Source organism: Euprymna scolopes, chromosome 9 (genome assembly GCF_053919585.1).
Source record: "Euprymna scolopes isolate OS-2025 chromosome 9, ASM5391958v1, whole genome shotgun sequence".
Taxonomy (NCBI): Eukaryota; Metazoa; Mollusca; class Cephalopoda; order Sepiida; family Sepiolidae; genus Euprymna; species Euprymna scolopes.
Window position 1 is genome coordinate 152,064,608 of NC_136490.1, and position 22,466 is coordinate 152,087,073.

Below are 22,466 nucleotides of genomic sequence, written 5' to 3' on the forward strand. Positions count from 1 at the left end.
TTTCTTCCCTAGAATTGCTTCTACTCAAATAGTTTCTTCCCTAGCATAGCTTCTACTCAAATAGTTTCTTCCCTAGAATTGCTTCTACTCTAATAGTTTCTTCCCTAGAATTGCTTCTACTCTAATAGTTTCTTCCCTAGAATTGTTTCTACTCTAATAGTTTCTTCCCTAGAATTGCTTCTACTCAAATAGTTTCTTCCCTAGAATTGCTTCTACTCTAATAGTTTCTTCCCTAGAATTGCTTCTACTCTAATAGTTTCTTCCCTAGAATTGCTTCTACTCTAATAGTTTCTTCCCTAGAATTGCTTCTACTCTAATAGTTTCTTCCCTAGAATTGTTTCTACTCTAATAGTTTCTTCCCTAGAATTGCTTCTACTCTAAAAGTTTCTTCCCTAGAATTGTTTCTACTCTAATAGTTTCTTCCCTAGAATTGCTTCTACTCAAATAGTTTCTTCCCTAGAATTGTTTCTACTCTAATAGTTTCTTCCCTAGAATTGCTTCTACTCTAATAGTTTCTTCCCTAGAATTGCTTCTACTCTAATAGTTTCTTCCCTACAATTGCTTCTACTCTAATAGTTTCTTCCCTAGAATTGTTTCTACTCTAATAGTTTCTTACCTAGAATTGCTTCTACTCAAATAGTTTCTTCCCTAGAATTGTTTCTACTCTAATAGTTTCTTCCCTAGAATTGTTTCTACTCTAATAGTTTCTTCCCTAGAATTGCTTCTACTCTAATAGTTTCTTCCCTAGAATTGCTTCTACTCTAATAGTTTCTTCCCTAGAATTGCTTCTACTCTAATAGTTTCTTCCCTAGAATTGCTTCTACTCTAATAGTTTCTTCCCTAGAATTGCTTCTACTCAAATAGTTTCTTCCCTAGAATTGTTTCTACTCTAATAGTTTCTTCCCTAGAATTGCTTCTACTCTAATAGTTTCTTCCCTAGAATTGCTTCTACTCTAATAGTTTCTTCCCTAGAATTGCTTCTACTCTAATAGTTTCTTCCCTAGAATTGCTTCTACTCTAATAGTTTCTTCCCTAGAATTGCTTCTACTCAAATAGTTTCTTCCCTAGAATTGTTTCTACTCTAATAGTTTCTTCCCTAGAATTGCTTCTACTCTAATAGTTTCTTCCCTAGAATTGCTTCTACTCTAATAGTTTCTTTCCTAGAATTGTTTCTACTCTAATAGTTTCTTCCCGAGAATTGTTTCTACTCTAATAGTTTCTTCCCTAGAATTGCTTCTACTCTAATAGTTTCTTCCCTAGAATTGTTTCTACTCTAATAGTTTCTTCCCTAGAATTGCTTCTACTCAAATAGTTTCTTCCCTAGAATTGTTTCTACTCTAATAGTTTCTTCCCTAGAATTGCTTCTACTCTAATAGTTTCTTCCCTAGAATTGTTTCTACTCTAATAGTTTCTTCCCTAGAATTGCTTCTACTCTAGTAGTTTCTTCCCTAGAATTGCTTCTACTCTAGTAGTTTCTTCCCTAGAATTGTTTCTACTCTAATAGTTTCTTCCCTAGAATTGCTTCTACTCTAATAGTTTCTTCCCTAGAATTGTTTCTACTCTAATAGTTTCTTCCCTAGAATTGCTTCTACTCAAAAAGTTTCTTCCCTAGAATTGCTTCTACTCTAATAGTTTCTTCCCTAGAATTGCTTCTACTCTAATAGTTTCTTCCCTAGAATTGCTTCTACTCTAATAGTTTCTTCCCTAGAATTGTTTCTACTCTAATAGTTTCTTCCCTAGAATTTCTTCTACTCTAATAGTTTCTTCCCTAGAATTGTTTCTACTCTAATAGTTTCTTCCCTAGAATTGCTTCTACTCTAATAGTTTCTTCCCTAGAATTGTTTCTACTCTAATAGTTTCTTCCCTAGAATTGTTTCTACTCTAATAGTTTCTTCCCTAGAATTGCTTCTACTCTAATAGTTTCTTCCCTAGAATTGTTTCTACTCTAATAGTTTCTTCCCTAGAATTGCTTCTACTCTAGTAGTTTCTTCCCTAGAATTGCTTCTACTCTAGTAGTTTCTTCCCTAGAATTGTTTCTACTCTAATAGTTTCTTCCCTAGAATTGCTTCTACTCTAATAGTTTCTTCCCTAGAATTGTTTCTACTCTAATAGTTTCTTCCCTAGAATTGCTTCTACTCAAAAAGTTTCTTCCCTAGAATTGCTTCTACTCTAATAGTTTCTTCCCTAGAATTGCTTCTACTCTAATAGTTTCTTCCCTAGAATTGCTTCTACTCTAATAGTTTCTTCCCTAGAATTGTTTCTACTCTAATAGTTTCTTCCCTAGAATTTCTTCTACTCTAATAGTTTCTTCCCTAGAATTGTTTCTACTCTAATAGTTTCTTCCCTAGAATTGCTTCTACTCTAATAGTTTCTTCCCTAGAATTGTTTCTACTCTAATAGTTTCTTCCCTAGAATTGCTTCTACTCAAATAGTTTCTTCCCTACAATTGCTTCTACTCTAATAGTTTCTTCCCTAGAATTGTTTCTACTCTAATAGTTTCTTCCCTAGAATTGTTTCTACTCTTATAGTTTCTTCCCTAGAATTGCTTCTACTCTAATAGTTTCTTCCCTAGAATTGTTTCTACTCTAATAGTTTCTTCCCTAGAATTGCTTCTACTCTAGTAGTTTCTTCCCTAGAATTGCTTCTACTCTAGTAGTTTCTTCCCTAGAATTGTTTCTACTCTAATAGTTTCTTCCCTAGAATTGCTTCTACTCTAATAGTTTCTTCCCTAGAATTGTTTCTACTCTAATAGTTTCTTCCCTAGAATTTCTTCTACTCAAAAAGTTTCTTCCCTAGAATTGCTTCTACTCTAATAGTTTCTTCCCTAGAATTGTTTCTACTCTAATAGTTTCTTCCCTAGAATTGCTTCTACTCTAATAGTTTCTTCCCTAGAATTGTTTCTACTCTAATAGTTTCTTCCCTAGAATTGTTTCTACTCTAATAGTTTCTTCCCTAGAATTGCTTCTACTCTAATAGTTTCTTCCCTAGAATTGTTTCTACTCTAATAGTTTCTTCCCTAGAATTGCTTCTACTCTAGTAGTTTCTTCCCTAGAATTGCTTCTACTCTAGTAGTTTCTTCCCTAGAATTGTTTCTACTCTAATAGTTTCTTCCCTAGAATTGCTTCTACTCTAATAGTTTCTTCCCTAGAATTGTTTCTACTCTAATAGTTTCTTCCCTAGAATTGCTTCTACTCAAAAAGTTTCTTCCCTAGAATTGCTTCTACTCTAATAGTTTCTTCCCTAGAATTGCTTCTACTCTAATAGTTTCTTCCCTAGAATTGCTTCTACTCTAATAGTTTCTTCCCTAGAATTGTTTCTACTCCAATAGTTTCTTCCCTAGAATTTCTTCTACTCTAATAGTTTCTTCCCTAGAATTGTTTCTACTCTAATAGTTTCTTCCCTAGAATTGCTTCTACTCTAATAGTTTCTTCCCTAGAATTGTTTCTACTCTAATAGTTTCTTCCCTAGAATTGCTTCTACTCAAATAGTTTCTTCCCTACAATTGCTTCTACTCTAATAGTTTCTTCCCTAGAATTGTTTCTACTCTAATAGTTTCTTCCCTAGAATTGTTTCTACTCTTATAGTTTCTTCCCTAGAATTGCTTCTACTCAAATAGTTTCTTCCCTAGAATTGTTTCTACTCTAATAGTTTCTTCCCTAGAATTGCTTCTACTCTAATAGTTTCTTCCCTAGAATTGCTTCTACTCTAATAGTTTCTTCCCTACAATTGCTTCTACTCTAATAGTTTCTTCCCTAGAATTGTTTCTACTCTAATAGTTTCTTCCCTAGAATTGCTTCTACTCAAATAGTTTCTTCCCTAGAATTGTTTCTACTCTAATAGTTTCTTCCCTAGAATTGCTTCTACTCTAATAGTTTCTTCCCTAGAATTGTTTCTACTCTAATAGTTTCTTCCCTAGAATTGTTTCTACTCTAATAGTTTCTTCCCTAGAATTGCTTCTACTCTAATAGTTTCTTCCCTAGAATTGTTTCTACTCTAATAGTTTCTTCCCTAGAATTGTTTCTACTCTAATAGTTTCTTCCCTAGAATTGTTTCTACTCTAATAGTTTCTTCCCTAGAATTGCTTCTACTCTAATAGTTTCTTCCCTAGAATTGTTTCTACTCTAATAGTTTCTTCCCTAGAATTGTTTCTACTCTAATAGTTTCTTCCCTAGAATTGTTTCTACTCTAATAGTTTCTTCCCTAGAATTGTTTCTACTCTAATAGTTTCTTCCCTAGAATTGCTTCTACTCTAATAGTTTCTTCCCTAGAATTGCTTCTACTCTAATAGTTTCTTCCCTAGAATTGTTTCTACTCTAATAGTTTCTTCCCTAGAATTGCTTCTACTCTAATAGTTTCTTCCCTAGAATTGCTTCTACTCTAATAGTTTCTTTCCTAGAATTGTTTCTACTCTAATAGTTTCTTCCCTAGAATTGTTTCTACTCTAATAGTTTCTTCCCTAGAATTGCTTCTACTCTAATAGTTTCTTCCCTAGAATTGCTTCTACTCTAATAGTTTCTTCCCTAGAATTGTTTCTACTCAAATAGTTTCTTCCCTAAAATTGTTTCTACTCTAATAGTTTCTTCCCTAGAATTGTTTCTACTCTAATAGTTTCTTCCCTAGAATTGCTTCTACTCTAATAGTTTCTTCCCTAGAATTGCTTCTACTCTAATAGTTTCTTCCCTAGAATTGCTTCTACTCAAATAGTTTCTTCCCTAGAATTGCTTCTACTCAAATAGTTTCTTCCCTAGAATTGCTTCTACTCTAATAGTTTCTTCCCTAGAATTGCTTCTACTCTAATAGTTTCTTCCCTAGAATTGCTTCTACTCTAATAGTTTCTTTCCTAGAATTGTTTCTACTCTAATAGTTTCTTCCCTAGAATTGTTTCTACTCTAATAGTTTCTTCCCTAGAATTGCTTCTACTCTAATAGTTTCTTCCCTAGAATTGCTTCTACTCTAATAGTTTCTTCCCTAGAATTGTTTCTACTCAAATAGTTTCTTCCCTAAAATTGTTTCTACTCTAATAGTTTCTTCCCTAGAATTGTTTCTACTCTAATAGTTTCTTCCCTAGAATTGCTTCTACTCTAATAGTTTCTTCCCTAGAATTGTTTCTACTCTAATAGTTTCTTCCCTAGAATTGCTTCTACTCAAATAGGTTCTTCCCTAGAATTGCTTCTACTCTAATAGTTTCTTCCCTAGAATTGCTTCTACTCTAATAGTTTCTTTCCTAGAATTGCTAGACTTTGGAATTTCCTTCCTGGTTCCTGATTCTCTGACTGTACTGACATGCAGAATTTCAAGTGTAATGTAAACAGACATCTTCTCTACATAGTATCCCTGCAAATTATGTCCCTGATAATAGCCCCCTATATCAAAGTGGTACTGTACCTTGTTTGGGGTAAAGTATACCTAAATGTATTCAGGATTCAAATCTGATCACTTTTGCTTAAAACGTAATTTCTAATTTTTTGTCACTAAACTAATACATAAATTATTTTTGCTTAAAACATAATTTCTAATTTTTTGCCACTAAACTAATGCATAAATACATTCATCATAGTTACATAGTCTCTTATGCAAATATTAATTAGCATTTTTTTTTTTTTACAAAATTTCAGAAATAATTTTCTTTCTATAAAGTACTAGATGCCATGTAAAGATGGAAATTGATATACCCAGATACTGTAGCATTATCGGTCAAAAAGCAGGCAGCAACTAATTCTTATTATATTTTATTTATAAAATAAAATTCATGAAACTTTTGCAAAAGTTTATATGAGGAGTTATTTTTGTCAGGCAATAGAAGTAGTTTAAAGTCTCCGTTACTCTCTATGTACTGAATATTTGTGGCTCATCTCCAATTAACAAAACCCTATTAAACCTTTAACCACATATATACGATTTTAATGAAATTGTAACCACATGCATAAGACACTAATTCAGTCTTATGCCATTTGATCTTGACTTTAATTTTATCTTTGAAATTGCTTAAAAGACAAATGCTAACTATTTGCTATGTAACTCTAATGACTAAAATTCATATTTTCAAGGAATATAAATATTAATATTATCTTGCTTAGTTAAATATTTTCATTATATTTTTTTTTATCAGTTTTTTTAATTCAATTTTTAAATCGGTGGTCGCTAATGACCTACTCGACCCAAAAGACGGTGCAAAATCATCAAAGATGACATTACTACCTGGGGGTTTGGATAATTTTGACTCCATGAACAGACATGTGGAAGTTTGTTGTGAGATGATCTATGCGTACAGCTAGCGAGTAACCTGAAAAGAGGATCACCAATATGGAAGATGTCTCCATATCTGCATTATAATTAAAAAGAACTCCTAGCAGCCACATATCACCTAGAAAATAAATAAATATGGAAATTTAATGGTTAAAAAGAACAGACGAGTGTGAAATTTTTAATAAATATTGCTATTTATTAAAAATAAAATTGAAATTTGTTTTCTTTCAAATTTTCAAATAGTCAAATATTCATCTTCAAAAATTGGACAGTTGTTTTGTATTTTTTTCATTTTTTTTTTTTCCTTCCTCTTATATGCCATAGTGATGGTAATCCCTGGCATGACTTGAGATGTTTGGAGTTAAGTCAAAATGATGTTTGTCCGATTACAGCGTTTTGGTGTTTGTCAAACGCATGTGTAATAAAAAGCAATTCACTGTTTGAAACACTCAATAATTAAGATTTAACGATTAGAAAGACCAAACGAGTGTGAAATTGTTTTTAATAAATATTGTTATTTATTAAAAATAAAGGCGCTTATACAGTTTAGTCAAGACATTAAAAAAATAAAAATATCGAAAAAAGGTTATATTGCATGTATTTGTTATGGAACAAAGTTCTCTGAAAAAATTTTTCACTTAATTTAATCAAGTAGTTTTTCTTTTACAGCGAAAAAACAATTTGTTATGATGCCAAGCAAAAGGTTCGATTTTTAGGGAGAAAAACTAGCAATAAAGATGGGGAGGGAGTGTTGGCGCTTTAACTGGAGTTATCTCCCTTTGGTGTGTTCAACAAATTTCGTAATGGCTGACTTCAACGCGCTCTCATAAAAACGTGTTTTGCTGCTGTAAAATAAAAACTATTTGATCAAATTAAATGAAATTTGCTTTCGGAGATCTTCAGTCCAAAACAGATATGTACAATATAACCTTTTTTTTGATATTTTCAGTTTTTAATGTCTTGACTAAACTGTACAAGTACCAAAATAAAATTGAATTTTTTTTTCTTTCTAATCTTAAATTATTATCAAGCATTTCAAGCAGTGAATTCCTTTTTAAATATGAAAATAGTTTTGTATAATAAAGGGAAGTAATTCTTGCTTTTGTTGTGTTCGCCACAAATATATTTTGAGAAGAGAGTTTTTTTTTTTTACATAGGCATCACCACTTATCAAGGTCAAGAGGCCATTCGAGGATAAGGGTTAAAGAGTGTACAGTAGAAATTGGACAATATAGTAACCGTTAGTAATGGAGATTCGGTAAATTTGTTAACTTATATGGAACAGCTCATCAAAAACTTGTTTACGTTAGACTTGAAGACAACCATATTGTAGTCAGCTGGAAAGCAGAAAAACGGAAGACAATTCCATAGGCGTGCAGTTCTAAGAAAGAAGCTTTGCTCATGGAATCTACGTTTAGGTTTAGGCACAGATAAAGAGTGGGGAAAACTAGTGATAATGTTTTCTGCTGAATGGGTGTTTCTTGTGAAAGTTTGGCGGGGGGGGGGGGGCATAGAATGGAGCTCAGCCGAGCACCTGCCATGAAAATAACGATAAAGCAGAGACAAACTCGCAACATCTCTTCTGTGAGAAACAGGTTGCAGGAAAGAGAAAAGGACATCCCCCACAAGGCTACGAAGTCTATTTTGAACCCTATCAAGGCAGAATAAGTCCTTTCTAGCCCAGATGTGGCAACAGTACTCCATCCTTGGACGTACCTGGCTCTTATATAGATAGAGAATTGCATCAGCAGTGAGATATCTACTGGATCGATAGAAGGATCCCACCATTTTTCCAGCAGACTTGGCAATGGATTTAATGTATGTGTTCCATTTAAGATCAGGAGTAAAGATCAAGCCCAGAAGCTTGTCAAAACATGAGGCCTCCCCAAGACGAGAGCCATTCATTTCAATTGATGCCAGATGCGGATCAGAGTATTGATGATGTAAAGATAGAAGCTTGGTTTTAGATGCATTAAAAGTAACAAGCCACCTCTTTCCCCATTGTACCACGCGCTCAAGATCAGAGGAGAGAGAATCAGAGAGAACTTGGTTGTTTACGGTCTTAGATGTGCTATCATAGATAGTAGTGTCATCAGCATAGATGTCTGAATGATGTAAGGATGTGATTTTGAAGGTCATTAATATAGATCAGGAAGTGAGTTGGGCCCAGGATTGACCCCTGAGGGACTCCAGCATTAATACTAAGAGCTTCTGATTTCTGTCCATCAACCACTACTCTTATGAACCTATCAGAGAAAAATGATTTAATAATTGAGAAGACATTTCCAGCTATGGTATAGCTGGAGATCTTGTGAAGTAAACTTTTATGCCATACTCTATCAAAGGCCTTTGATATGTCAAGAGCAATTGCCCTAGAAAGGTAGCCTCTGTCAAGAGATTCGCTAATCCTATGAGATATAACTGTAAGCACATCTGTTGTAGATCTAGCAGAACTGAAACCATATTGCGTGTCACTAAGGTTATTTTTGCTAAGATGGTTGATTACTTCTCTATTTAACACAGATTCCAGCAACTTACTCATGACGCACAGGAAACTTATTGGCCTGTACTGTGAGAGAGATGAGTGATCACCTGAATTCTTAAATACGGGGCATACTGATGAGATTTTCCAGGGTGACAGGAAGCAATTCTCTTTAAGACAACGTTTAAACAGTTTTGTAAGGATGGGCGCAAGTTCTGGTTGAAGTCTTTTGAGTGCTATAAATGTAATACCGTCAGAGCCGGTTGCTTTACTGGAATCAAGGTTTTTGATTAGCTTTGCAACATCACGTACAGATATTTGTATATCACATAGCATGTTTTCTGATACAGGAGGAAATATTGGAGGTTGGCAGCTTTGGTTGCAAAGGGTAGAATTAGCTGCAAAGTTCTTGGCAAAGAGTTTGGCTTTGTCTGATACTGACAAGATTACCTCAGGTCCATTTATGAGAGTTGGGATAGAGCACACGTTTCTGTTAAGGATTCTGTTTGCTATTTGCCAAAACTGGTGGGAACCAAGCTGCTGCTCAACTACTTTGGACTTAACGGACTGAGCATACAACTCTTTTGTGTTCTTTATTACTTTTTTACAGTGGTTGCTGACAGTTCTGAAGGCGGCTTTAGTCTCAGTACATTTATTATGTTGGAAGCAATGGAAAGAGTGATTTCTATGCGCAGTGGCAGCAGCACATTCCGGAGAGAACCACGGCTGGCTGTTAGGTTTTTGCTGGAATTTTTTGGGGGGTATGAAACGGTCTATACCTACAATTAACCATTCTGTCAGGTCTGATACTATAGAGGACACATCCTTTTTAAACATGGAACGCAGAGGTAGATCTGATATAAATGTGCGGAAGCTATCCCAGTCAGCCATAGAGTATTGATATACTGTATGATGGAGAGGTACATCTGGGGACTTATTAGATTTCATTTTTATCTTAACTGATACAACTGAGTGGTCGGAAGATCCAAGTGGAAACAGAACAGAAGCTGAACATAGTTCAGACCAAGTTGTGAGAAAGAGGTCTAAGAGACTTGCATACTGGCCGTCAGTATCGGGAACACAGGTGGGTTCGTGTACAATCTGAGTGAGCAATGGAGAAATCATGACAGAACCTTCCCTCATCATCGGTCTTGCTTAAGTGAGTTAACCATTCCACATTGTGAACATTGAAGTCTCCACAGACATGAATATTAGCTGAAGGATAAGCAGATAGAGCGTGGTCAATTTTCTCAGATATGCTTTTAAAGATAGTAACTCCGCTGTTGTTGGGGCGATAGAGAGCAAATATAAATGAAAAAATGAGTTATGTTCCTTGCATTCATTTCAGAAAGCTTGTTTGGTATTTTTTTTTTAATATGGCAATTGCTCCCGACAAGGCGTGAAACCACTTGATGTGAGGAGCTAACAAGAACGAAAGATGATTATTACAAAGACAGACCTATTGACTTTAGTCTTGAAAAGACTAAGGCTGTAGGTAGGAAGAAAACAGTGAAGACAAAGAAAGTTCCACGATTTTGTAGTTGTTAGAACGAAGTTACTCAAACAAAAAGTTGTATCGAAAGAGTTAATAGAGATCATTAGACTTACAAGACAAACGTGTTGAAATAAAAGAAATCGAGAATAGATCAGTTATTTTTTAGGAACACCTGCCATGATAATATTTATTAAAAAAAAACTGAGACTAGCAACATCACGTCTGTGAGAGAAGGTGCAGAGAAAAAGAAAGTGTGGGGACCAATCAAACTACAACTATGTTTCTGTCTCTTATCAAGACCTCTAAAATAGGACACAGACCCACCAACCCAAATATGACAACAGTACTCCATACAATAGTTTGATAGTAGATTTGTAGAGATAAAGAATAGTCGCAGGTGTGAAAAAGTGGTAAGAGTGATAGAACAGAATTTATGAAAAGCAAAAAGAGCAATGGATGTCATGTATGAACCCCAAGAAAGATTTGATGAATGAAATGTTAAAATATTTTGATTGGGGATTTAAAAAATTTTTATTATTGTTTAATTTTGTTTTGTTTTGTTTTCAGAAATTTGTTATCATTATTAATTTTTTTTCGGAAATTTTTAATTTTTTATAGAAATTATAGAAAATTTTTATCACTACTTTTTTTACAGAAATTTTTATAATTATTATTTTTTTTTTTTTTTTTTTACAGAAATTGTTGATGAACTTTGTGAATATTGAACTAACATTTCATTGTAAAGCACTTGAACTGTACACCCAGTGTTACCAAAATCTTTCAGAAATAAATGTTGAAAAAGATCTTGAGGTATGACAATCCTTTTTTGTGCAAAATGTTTAATAGAAGTTAGGGAAAGAGGAAAAAAGTAAAAGGATGTTGTTCATATGTTATGTTGTTAGTCTACCGGAAAACACCGGAAACTATTAAAACGGTTGAGTATTATGATGGAATTATAATAGTCGATTATTATGATCGTTGTAATATTTTTAAAAATAGAATCTTAACCTAGCAAAATAAATATTTACAGAGAAAATTATTTATGTTAAGATGTTTGGTAAATTAAGGAATGTAGAACTTAAACAAAAATTTTAAATAGATTGACCTCTAGAGTCTGACGACTCTTACATAGAGGTCACTTTAATGTGACGTAGACTTTAGGTAGACTTTTGGAAAAAGATAATGATTTGATCAGTCAGAGATCGGAAGTGTTGATGAGTAGCAAGTTGCCTTTGTCAGTCATGGAACCATTTGACTGAATTAACTAAGAAACAATGTAAAGACTAAAAAGAGAAAGTGTTGTCAATCCCTGAGAGAAACACTTAACTGTTGAGAATGAAAATAAATGAGGAAAACCAAAAGGAAAGTCGTGTTGTTACTGAAATGAAATGTTTCCTTGCAGTTTTTGAGAGACGAAGAGAACCACAACGTAATGTTAGTAGTCCGTTATAAAACGGCCATTGTGTCATGTTTGTTGAACTTGTCCCGAATTAATGACTATTGCTTTGTCCATATTATGTGAACATATCTGTTTGAATATGTGTAAACGCGCGCGCACACACACACACACACACACACACACCTACCCATCCACAACGAACATTTATAACCATTAGACGACACAAGATTAGTTTTATGCACACATATATTATATAGACTAGTTGGGCATGAACACGTATATATACACACACATTATATACACCCACAATACAACACATATAGGATGATACAAAGAAAAAAAGATTTTTTGAAAGAGAAAAAACAAAGAAGAAAATGCTTCGTAATATAATGGAAATTACAAGACAGTCAACATTTGGACATATTTCCTCATCTTTTTTCTTTTTTTGGTCATAGTACGTTGACAAATATATTCTGTGAACTTCTGCAGCTTTCTTTATTACTGATATAGCCTATGAAATGGATATATTCATTTGAAGTAGCTGAATGGTCTCTACAGTATTCTAGTAAGTTGTCTTAATGAACAACTGTTGGAGCTGGTATATCATTAGCATAAGGCTTTTGGTGTACCTATATTCCAAAAATCATGAAAATTAACCAAGTAGTTTTATTTTTATCAAGAAAATTATTTTTAAGCAATTATTGGGAATGTTTGGCATTACAACATAAATCTGGTATGTATAAAGAATTGTCTCCCTTGTTTTTTGCAAATTTATTTCAAGGTGGTGGGTGAGACAGTTGCTGCTTGGATGCTCATAAAATTTGATTTTCTTATTTAAAAATAAAATTACTTGATCAATTTATATGTTCTCTTGTCATGGGTACGTACATCATACAGATTTTTCTTTATTTTTGTTTTTTTTGTAGAGGGGGTGGTAATTCTGGACAGGCACTATAAATTCTATTTTAATTGCTGTATTTAGCTGCAATTTGTAATTAACCAAACAAGTCTCTTAAGTTATGCATTTCTTTCGTCATTTTGATTTATTCAACCATTCTCTAATGTTTCTTAATGTTTTTGTGAGCATTTAGTGAAAAGTGACTCTCTTTTACCATTTAACTTGCATAGTGTCTGTACACATCCACAAACACATGTGTGACTTAAATGGCAAAATGATAAGTCACTTTTACATTTGTGAAATTTGGAGAAAAGGATTGATTATTTGGATTCTTTGGACTACTGTTCTCATCTTGATCGTTATATTCACAACATTATTGGTCGATGAAACCCCCAACCTTCTTCAGGTATATCTTGTCAAACTTGGAAATCTTTCTGTCCAATTCAGGAATTTGCACGGAATTTTGAATGTTACACTTTATGTAATCCATGGGGGTAGCATGCTCTCGTTTGGTCAGTTATGACTATGTAGAAATTCTAAGTAATTTGCAGTTATATTTTGAATAATGTAAATACCCCTGACAAGCAGCAAAATCCCACCCCTGCACAGTAGAGATCGCCAAATGCCAGAAAGACTTCTACTCTAATTGTTTCTTCTCTAGGACTATTAGCTATTGGAATTTTCTTCCAGGTTCCTGCTTCCTTGACTGTACTGACATGCAGAAGTTCAAGTGTAATGTAAGCAGACATCTTGCTGCTCAACTCCCTACATAATATCCCTGCAATTTATGTCCCAGATAATAGCCTCCTACATCAATGCAATAAAATTTTCTTTTTTAAATGCGTCTGCGTCATCAGCACACTAACATAAATCAGCGATTACATGGGCCACCTATGCTGGTTAAAAGAGAAAACTCAACACAAACCTACAAATAATCAGCTGCATCGTTGGCAAGATAGTGTCTCCAACCTAATGGTCCTGTTCTGCACAAGCCTTCCCAGCATGTATACCCTCCTCAGGCAATGCAAACTGCTCTGATTGGACTATGTCCATCACATATCTAAAGATATCCTGTATGGCGAGCTGGCATCTGGAAGAGATCCACTGGTTATTCCCAACTCAGATACAAGAGTGTTGCGATATGAAGACAATCAATATCAACATCAGGTTCTGATAGAGCATTGCAGATGGTCGCTCAAGATGGAGGAACATTGAACCAATATCTGAAAGCAGAGGAGGGGAAGCATGCACGCAGAAAGGAGAGCACCAATCTCACCAGTCCTGAGATTACACTTATTTGTGTCCTTTGCAACAGAGATTGCCATTCCTGCATTAGTCTCTTCACCACAAGCAGTGCTGCTCTGGTCGAGCAGTCAGTCCGGACAGCTAGGCTAAAGATGCATCATCCATGGTCGACTCTGACAAATGGAAACCTATGAGATGATAGAATCACCAAAAAATAATAGAGATAATACAGGTGTAAAGAGATTTGTTATTTCTAGTTATGTGAAAGAGATACGTCATAGACGATTAATTTTTTTAAAGGAATCAAAGTACAAGTCAGCTTGCCAGGCCCCCGTCTATGAGTGAAAAATTTACTTTCACTATGACTAATGTTTGTGCAAATTTTTTTAAAAATCCAAGGCGTGGTTATTGAGAAAACTGTAAACAAATGAATAGATGAACGCACGAACGAGAGTGAATTACTAAGTCCGATCCCTCCTTTCTCGGGGAACCAATAAATTTTGGTAGTGGCTGTAACCCATGTATCATAGTTTTTTAGGATCTTCCATACCTAAAAAAGGGCTGATCTTCATAAATAATTCTGTATGCGCATTGTTCTATTGAGTAAAAAAAAAAGACCTTTTTTTTATTTTTTAGGGATTTCGAACACATATTCACCCACCAATGTCTACGCCACGATTGGAAATGGCCCGTAAGGCCTCAGTAGAAACGACTCCAACCATGAAACCGGCTTTCAGCCCAAGTAACAAATCCCTCACTCTTATGGTAAGCATACATTTTCTGCATCAAGTATATCTACAGTACTCCAATTATGCTAGCAGTTGAAAGGAATGGCTTTAGCACTACACCAGATCTGAGCTCGCTCATGTCTTTCTAAATCAAACAAAATGTTATTATGAGTGAAAATCAGTTTGAAAATAAGTGTTTATGTTTCTGAATATTTGAGATGAGGATTGATAATTTGCATTAATAAAATTTGAATAATTTCATTTTAAGAACATTATGTCTATAAGCTTGTTTTGAATATAATCCTTATTATAGTTAAAGTACTTTTGACGATATAATTAATTTCTTTTTTTTAACCATATCTTTTTTATTGTTTGTTAATAAGTTATATTTTTTAATTTTTGAGATAAGGATTAATAATTTGCATTATTCGGACTACTGTTCTCATCTTGAGTGTTATTTGCACAACGTTTTGACCAGTGTAATCTTCGACCTTCCTCAGGAATATATTGTCAAACTAGGGAATTTGCACGGAATTCTGAATGTTACCTTTTATTTGATGCGTTCGGTGGAAGAATGATGTAAGCGCTAAAAGTTGAAATTTTTAGATTTTTGTTGCAAAATGTGTAAAATATTAAGAAGAATCTAATCACAAAAAATTGCTGAATTCAAACTATTTATGTGAAAATAATCTTTTTAAATATTTGATATACGCCTGTTTAAATGTGGATACTTAAGACCATAGATTTTCTTTAAATTCTCTTCCTAATTATGTTCTATTTGTTTTGATTTTTCCAGACTTGCAAATCAACAATTTGTATATTTATGTAATTTTATTTAGCATAGACATATCAACATCTTCAATAGAAAGTGTTTTTATGTTCTATATTGTTCACATCACTGATCTATATATGGTTTATAACTATATCTGATTAAATTTATACTTTACGTTAGAATGATATTGCAAGATTGTCTTTATATTTTAATAGTTAGTACATTTCTTCTATTACACGATCATTAAACCTTATTTAAAGGCTTAAAGAAGTATCATGGTGCTCTGAACATTTAACCTCTCTTTTTTTGGGGAAAAATATCAAATGGAGCTTACGTCATTCTTCCACCAAATGCGTCATTTTATCCATGGGGATAGCATGCTCTTGTTCCCTCAGCCATGATTGCATAGAAGTTTTAAGCAATTTGCAATTGTATTCTTTATATCACCTTCACTAAGATTTGAACTCTCAACCTCCAGAATAGTGTTAGTTACAACTGAATTTACCTAGTACTTTATCCGTTACACCACAGGTCCTTATGGAATATAGTTGCGAATTACTTCATTGTGGTTGACAGAATGGGAACGTGTTACCTCTGTCGATTAAGTAAAGTGTTCTGTCCAAATTCTGTATGGATTATTAAGTTTGATAGAAAGATTTTTGAAGTCAACAAGTTACACCTGAAGAAGGTCGGAGGTTACACTGACCGAAACGCTGTAAAAATAACACTGAAGATGAGAATGGTAGTCTGAATTATCCAAATAATGCAAATAAGCATTTTGTTTAAGTTGTGGCAACACACTGCTTTTAAGTCACGGCGAATATGGTATCCTTCTTTTCAACTGTTAGCAGATTTATAAGGTTTCTAAAAGATTTGGGCAGCAAAATATTAGTTTACATTGTCTTTAAATTTTTGTATGTTTTTACTGTTGTAATAACAGTAAGCAAGAAGGGGATTTCAAAGGCAAACAGCCTGAAGAAAGAAGCTATCAGAGTAGAAAATTTTTCGGACTCCTTATGCAAATCTCTCTCTTACCCTCATGTATTCACCTCCAACAGATTATCTGATAAACAAATCATCAATAAAATCTTTAATATTTGTTAAAACTTTTGACATTGGAGGTTTTGTGTGTCGGTCAGCTCATCCGCTAGTCATAATTTAGTTGAAAAAAAAAAAAAAATTATCGTTATTAACAGAAATTGATGCATCCTAAGGATCAGTTTTTCAAAATTTTTAGTGCTTCTATATATAACTGGCAGGAGTACCCAGCGTTGCCGGGGTGTTTGGAGGTGTTAAAGAAAAAAAAGTTTTGGTAGGTAGGCTCGAACCCGAACCCTTGAGAATAATAGGTTAAGGACTTACCACCACACTACGATGGCAAAGAATTGAGAATGTGTGAAATAAAATCATTACAAAGTGATGTGACAGGTGCGTGTTTAATGAAGTCAAAGATCACGCTACAGGGAATGAAAAGTGGCAGGTGCATGCGGAATTTAATTCCGCACTTAATTTTACTGCGGGGTAGTTCTTTTAGGTTTTTTTTTTACCCAACTTTATCTGGTTTTGTTTTCCCAACGTGTTGGGGAAAACCAGCTCCCCTTTATTAGGGGAGTGTCCAAATGAAGGCAATTGTCTGATATGACGTTGAAAACCGACATTGACCAAACGTCCATCGCTTTCTGGACGTTCCCGGCCTGTGGGCGGATAACTGCTCATTATTTTCACATCAGTTTCGCTTTTATACGAAAAAGCCGAATCAACACGAGAGAAGCCGCAACAACAATAATTTTGTAAAAGTCGACGTAAATAAATCTAGACGCGACGTGCGTTCGCAATTGGTACATATTATGATCTACACCGTATCTAAGAAGTTCCAAGCGATAGTAAACCCTTCCCACCCCCCGTGAACTCCAGCGATAAAAGCCTTTCTTGGACATACAAAAACTCTTGTGCACGTTTTGCCTTTTATATATATAGATGATAAACAGTTTTAGATAAAGTTTAGATGAGGAATAAAATTTGTCCAGCATTATTACGTTCAGTATGTGACATAAGTAAAAGAACTTAATTATCTCCCCTGTCAACTTATTATTTTCTTTTTTTAGTAAGCGTAACATAATGATTTTGCTTTATTTCAGAAATTTCTTTTTTCATTAAAAACTACTTTTCTACCTTATCGTTTGTCATAATTTTTGGATATGTTACTGCTTGAGACCTGATAATTATGTAGGTACCATTTGTTTCATTGAAATTCAATATTTTTTCGTTACTATAATATAGGAGTGCCAAATTTTCTAATTTATGTGAATTTTATTTTAGAACTACACTGATGATGACGATGATGATGAATATGATGACGACGATGATGATGATGAAGACGAGAGCAGTAACGCTAGTGAAAGCTTTTCTCGACTGCCTTCAAACATTTATTCTACAAAATAATTCTACTCTTCTGAAGAATGACAAAACTTCGAATCCAGGTCTTTTAGGAATTCTTTCCACTATTTTTATTTTCATTATTGGAAATTTTTTATTGAAATATTTTCAAAAACTCCAAAGAAAATTTTATCACTTCGCTTTTTAATGTAGAAAAATATTGGATTATTGTACAGAATAAATTTGTTTTTTCCAAAATAATTTTTACTATTTTTTTTTTCACAATTTTTAATTTTTCTTTTATTAAAAATAATTCTTTTTGTTTTTTTTATCAAAAATAATTCTTTTTGTTTTTTGTTTTTTTTTTGTCCCAGATCTTACTTAATTATCTCCAAATCACATTCTAACATTTTCTGTTGAGATTTTGGCAAACGACGCCATAATATATTTCAAAACTTTGTAGAGCATTATTGATCAACAACTTTTCGATTGTCACTTATCGGGCCTGTAGCATGTCATGCAGTGGGTAAAAATGGATGGCCGGTTATTTTTAATAAATCTAAAAACAAGCTTCTATTTTTGTTACCACCAAGATCCTGATCTTCACTTTGCCCCAATTAATACGAATAGTTTTCTCCTTTAAGAAGCCTATTGTTTTGATAAGCTTCTTAGACTCAAATAGAAAATTACATGAAATTTGTCGCTGGTAAAATGGTTTGATCATTATATTGCACCAGAAAATATTGTACTCCTGACTACAACACTCTCTACTGCTATAAGACGCAATCTATGATGGCATACTGTTGCACATCTGAGGATTGCTGTTCAGTGCAGCATTCCCCTGTCTTGACACACAGTACAAAACCGACTTTGAAATCTAGTGGAGATGTCCTTTTTCTTTTCTACAGCCTTTTGCTCACAGAAGATAAATAATCTTTTTTTGGTTAATCATTATTTTTATGGCAGCCAGTTGATTAAGTTCACACCTTTCTGTATGTGTTTATTCCATGCATATTTATATGTGGCATAATCACATAGACACAGCAGTTCTTATCCGATCACCAAAGTTAAGCAATGATGAGCCTGGCCAGTACCAGATGTTGTATATGCTCTTCGCTTAACTCGGCATTGTTTCCAGTCGTCCTGATTTTCTACTTGCCACTGGATTAAGTGTCAACTCAAGAGGTGTGGTTGGAGATTTAACTCCTGCCACAAAAAATTTCATGCGCAAATCACAGCATCATCAGTGATGTTCATGTTCTTCATCAGCAGTGATGGACAAATACTATTCCATGCAATAAAGCCCATTGTGGAGTTCTCCTTGCACCATATGGGGTCAAAGATTTGGCTACAGTGAAGTCCACCCATCTTGAAATCTCAGTGTAAAAATCCAACCAATCATGTTTCAGATATTTTTTCCTTTTCATGGTATCATTCGATTTCACAAGTGATTTCCGCCTGAGGTCGGCATAACATCATAATGATGGTGAATAATTTGAAACATGGTTGAGTCTGGAAATAAAAGTTCAATTCAACATCTTCATCTCTGCGACTGATAATTTTCTCCTTGCATCCTTCGATGGCCAGTATTCTGAATCAAAGAAAGCTGCAGGTTATGTTTACAAATTTTTTAGATGAGGATCGATTATTTGTATTATTTGGATTCTATGGACTACTATTCTCATCTTGAGTTTTATTCGTACAATGTTTCAGTTGATGTAACCAATATGGCAACCATCTATAATATAAATCTCACCTGTCTGTTTAATTAATTAATTTTCTGCTCACTTTTTAACTGTTTTCATTGTAGTTGCATTCTTTTTTGACATCGTCTTCAATTATACACATTATTTTTTCTAATGTCTTCCTTGATTTGCTGTATGCAATTCATTAGATAAATCTTGGATTGTTTTTTTTTAAGGGATTTCCTATGGTACATTTTCATTTCTTGGGTTTTCTTCAGCTCACATATTTTCTGATTAACAATGTTGGCTGATAAATTCCAATGATTAAAATTGTTCATCAAGTTCAATCCAAATAAATTCGCGATAATTTTCTATTTTATAGACTTTTTTTTTCAAGAACGAAATTTACTTGAGAAAAAAAACTTTTTTTAATCACTGTTGTAATATTAGTAATTGCAGTTTAATGATGTATGTTAAACAAAGTTTACATTTTTTTTTTTGAGACAAAAAAGATTAATTGGAATTGGAAAAAATCAAAACTTTTTCAGGTATTGGAATCGGAAAAATTTGTGCCTATTTTCTGATACCAAAAACGATTATTTTAATTATCTTTTTTTTGATTTTGTTCATAACAAAATCTTCCACTGCTGGTAATAATGATAAAATATAAATATTTATTTCAAAACTATCAATAAAGCTAAAAGCTATTGATTATCCCCACCCCAACGAGTGTGTTTTTGCATTTCAGAAAATATATGCACATTTAACATGTATTTTTTATGATAATTGGGGAAAAAATAGCAATTTTATTTAGAGATTTATAACGACTCAAAATCGGGAAATTAGTATGGAATCGGTAACTATAATCAGAATCAGGAAAAATATTGGAATCATCCCGTCACTAGAGAAAATCTTGCTTGCGGATTTATTTTTTTAGTTTTAGATGGAAATGTATTTCGAGTACAGTTTTGATAACTTTTTTAGTGTCCAACAGAAACGACTTTCTTTTTTTCAATTAACTGAAAGAGTAACATTCTCAACGAACAAGATAGTTTTTCAACCGTGCTATGAAAATACTTAAGAATGATACTCCATTGTCAGTTTCAGTGTATAAGTTACTCGTTTAAGTCTTTTTTTCCTTTTTTTTTTTTCAAAAATCAGATTTTGTTGTTGTTGGTCATTTTCTGAATGTGAGTTATTTGTTGCCAGATTTGCTATAGAAATCCTCTTTATGAATTCAAATACTTTGTCGCTAAGTTGTTGTGGCCAGAAAGGATCACTAAGAAAGATTCGGACATGGATATGATTTAGAAAAAGTATTTGGATTTACAAGACAGAATACATAGAGAATAGGAGTTTTAGTACTTAACGTCAATATAGCGTACTACAAGATACTATGAGGGTCAGTACCTTTCAGTATATTTATACTGTTTGGAAGAGTTTCCACAATAGTGTGTGTATATATATATATATATATATATAAGCTTAAGTAGTTAATAAAACATGTTAAAAAATACTTTGAAAAAGAGTTAAAAACATATTTAATTTTAAAAAGGAAGCACAAAATAAGTGAATAGTCCTTATATATATATATATATATATTTTACATGGGGGTCACCACTTATCAAGGCCCGGAGGCCACTCAGGGATAAGGGTTATTGCGTGTACAGTAATCAATGAGATAGTATTGTAGTAATCATTAGTACTGGAGATTTGATCGAGTGTCTTACTTAAGGGGGCGGTTTGTCAGGAATTTGTTTATGTTGGACTTGAAGACATCCAAGTTGTAGTCAGGTGGGAAACAGGCGAAGAGAAGAGAGTTACACAGACGTGCACTTCTGAGAAAGAAGCTCTGCTCATGGAATCTACGTTTGGATTTAGGCACAGATAAAGAGTGGGGAAAATTATTGATAGTGGTTTCAGCTAGACAGATGTTTCTCATGAAAGATTGGTGAGGGGAGACGAGAGATTGGAGCTCAGACGAGCACTTGCCATGGAAATAACGATAAAACAAAGACAGGCTCGCAACATCTCTTCTGTGGGAGAGAGGCTACAGGGAAGAGAAAAGGACATCCCCCACCAAACGACAGTCTATTTTGTACTCTGTCAAGGCAGGATAGGCTGTTTTTAACAGCTCCTGCCCAGATGTGGCAGCAGTACTCCATCCTTAGATGTACTTGGCTTTTTTACAGATAGAGAATTGTATCAGTAGTGAGGTATCTTCTGGAGCGGTAGAAGGATCCCACAATTTTCCCAGCGTCTCTGGCAACAGATTTGATGTACGTGTTCCATTTCAGATCAGGAGTAAAGGTCAAGCCCAGAAGCTCGTCAAAACATGGAGCCTCTCCAAGACGAGAGCCATCCATTTCAATTGATGCCAGATGGGGATCAGAGCGTTGATGATGTAAAGATAGAAGCTTGGTTTTGGATGCATTAAAAGTGACCAGCCACCTCTTCCCCCATTGTACCACGTGTTCAAGATCAGAGGAGAGAGAATTAGAGAGAACTTTGTCATTTACAGCCTTTGATGTGTTGCCATAGATGGTCGTGTCATCAGCATAGATGTCAATGAATGATTTAAGTATGTGTTTTGGGAGATCATTGATGTAGATCAGGAAGAGAGTTGGGCCCAGGATGGACCCCTGGGGGACTCCAGCATTAATACTGTGAGCCTCTGATTTCTGTTCATCAATCACTACTCTTATGAACCTATCAGAGAGAAATGATTTAATGATTGAGAAAACATTTCCAGTAATACCGTAGTTGGAAATCTTGTGAAGTAGGCCCTTCTGCCATACCTTATCGAAGGCCTTTGATATGTCAAGAGCAATTGCCCTGGAAAGGAAACCTTTGTCAAGAGATTCACTAATCCTATGTGATATAACCATTAGCACATCTGCTGTAGATCTTGCAGAGCAGAAACCATATTGCATGTCACTAAGAAGGTTGTTTCTGTTGAGGTGGTTGACTACTTCTTTATTTAATATGGATTCCAACAACTTACTCATGGCACACAGGAGACTTATTGGTCTGTACTGAGAGGGAGATGACTTTTCACCTGAATTCTTAAATACAGGGCATACTGATGAGGTTTTCCAGGGTGTTGGAAAGCACTTCTCCTTAAGGCAACGCTTAAACAG

The 22,466-nt window shown here is 34.1% G+C and overlaps 1 protein-coding gene across 2 annotated transcripts in view; it reads left to right on the forward strand.

The window, feature by feature from the left end:
* LOC145284929 (CBY1-interacting BAR domain-containing protein 1-A-like) overlaps window positions 1–17,899 on the forward strand; it is an 89,902-nt gene extending 72,003 nt beyond the window's left edge. For both annotated transcript variants that reach the window (XM_080134023.1, XM_080134024.1), the window contains 3 exons: window positions 10,920–11,033; window positions 14,402–14,530; window positions 17,585–17,899. In XM_080134023.1, the coding sequence (XP_079990149.1) occupies window positions 10,920–11,033; window positions 14,402–14,530; window positions 17,585–17,707 (366 nt within the window). In that variant the 3' untranslated portion in view covers window positions 17,708–17,899. The remainder of the gene's footprint in view (window positions 1–10,919; window positions 11,034–14,401; window positions 14,531–17,584) is intronic.
* The last annotated feature ends 4,567 nt before the right edge of the window (window positions 17,900–22,466 follow it).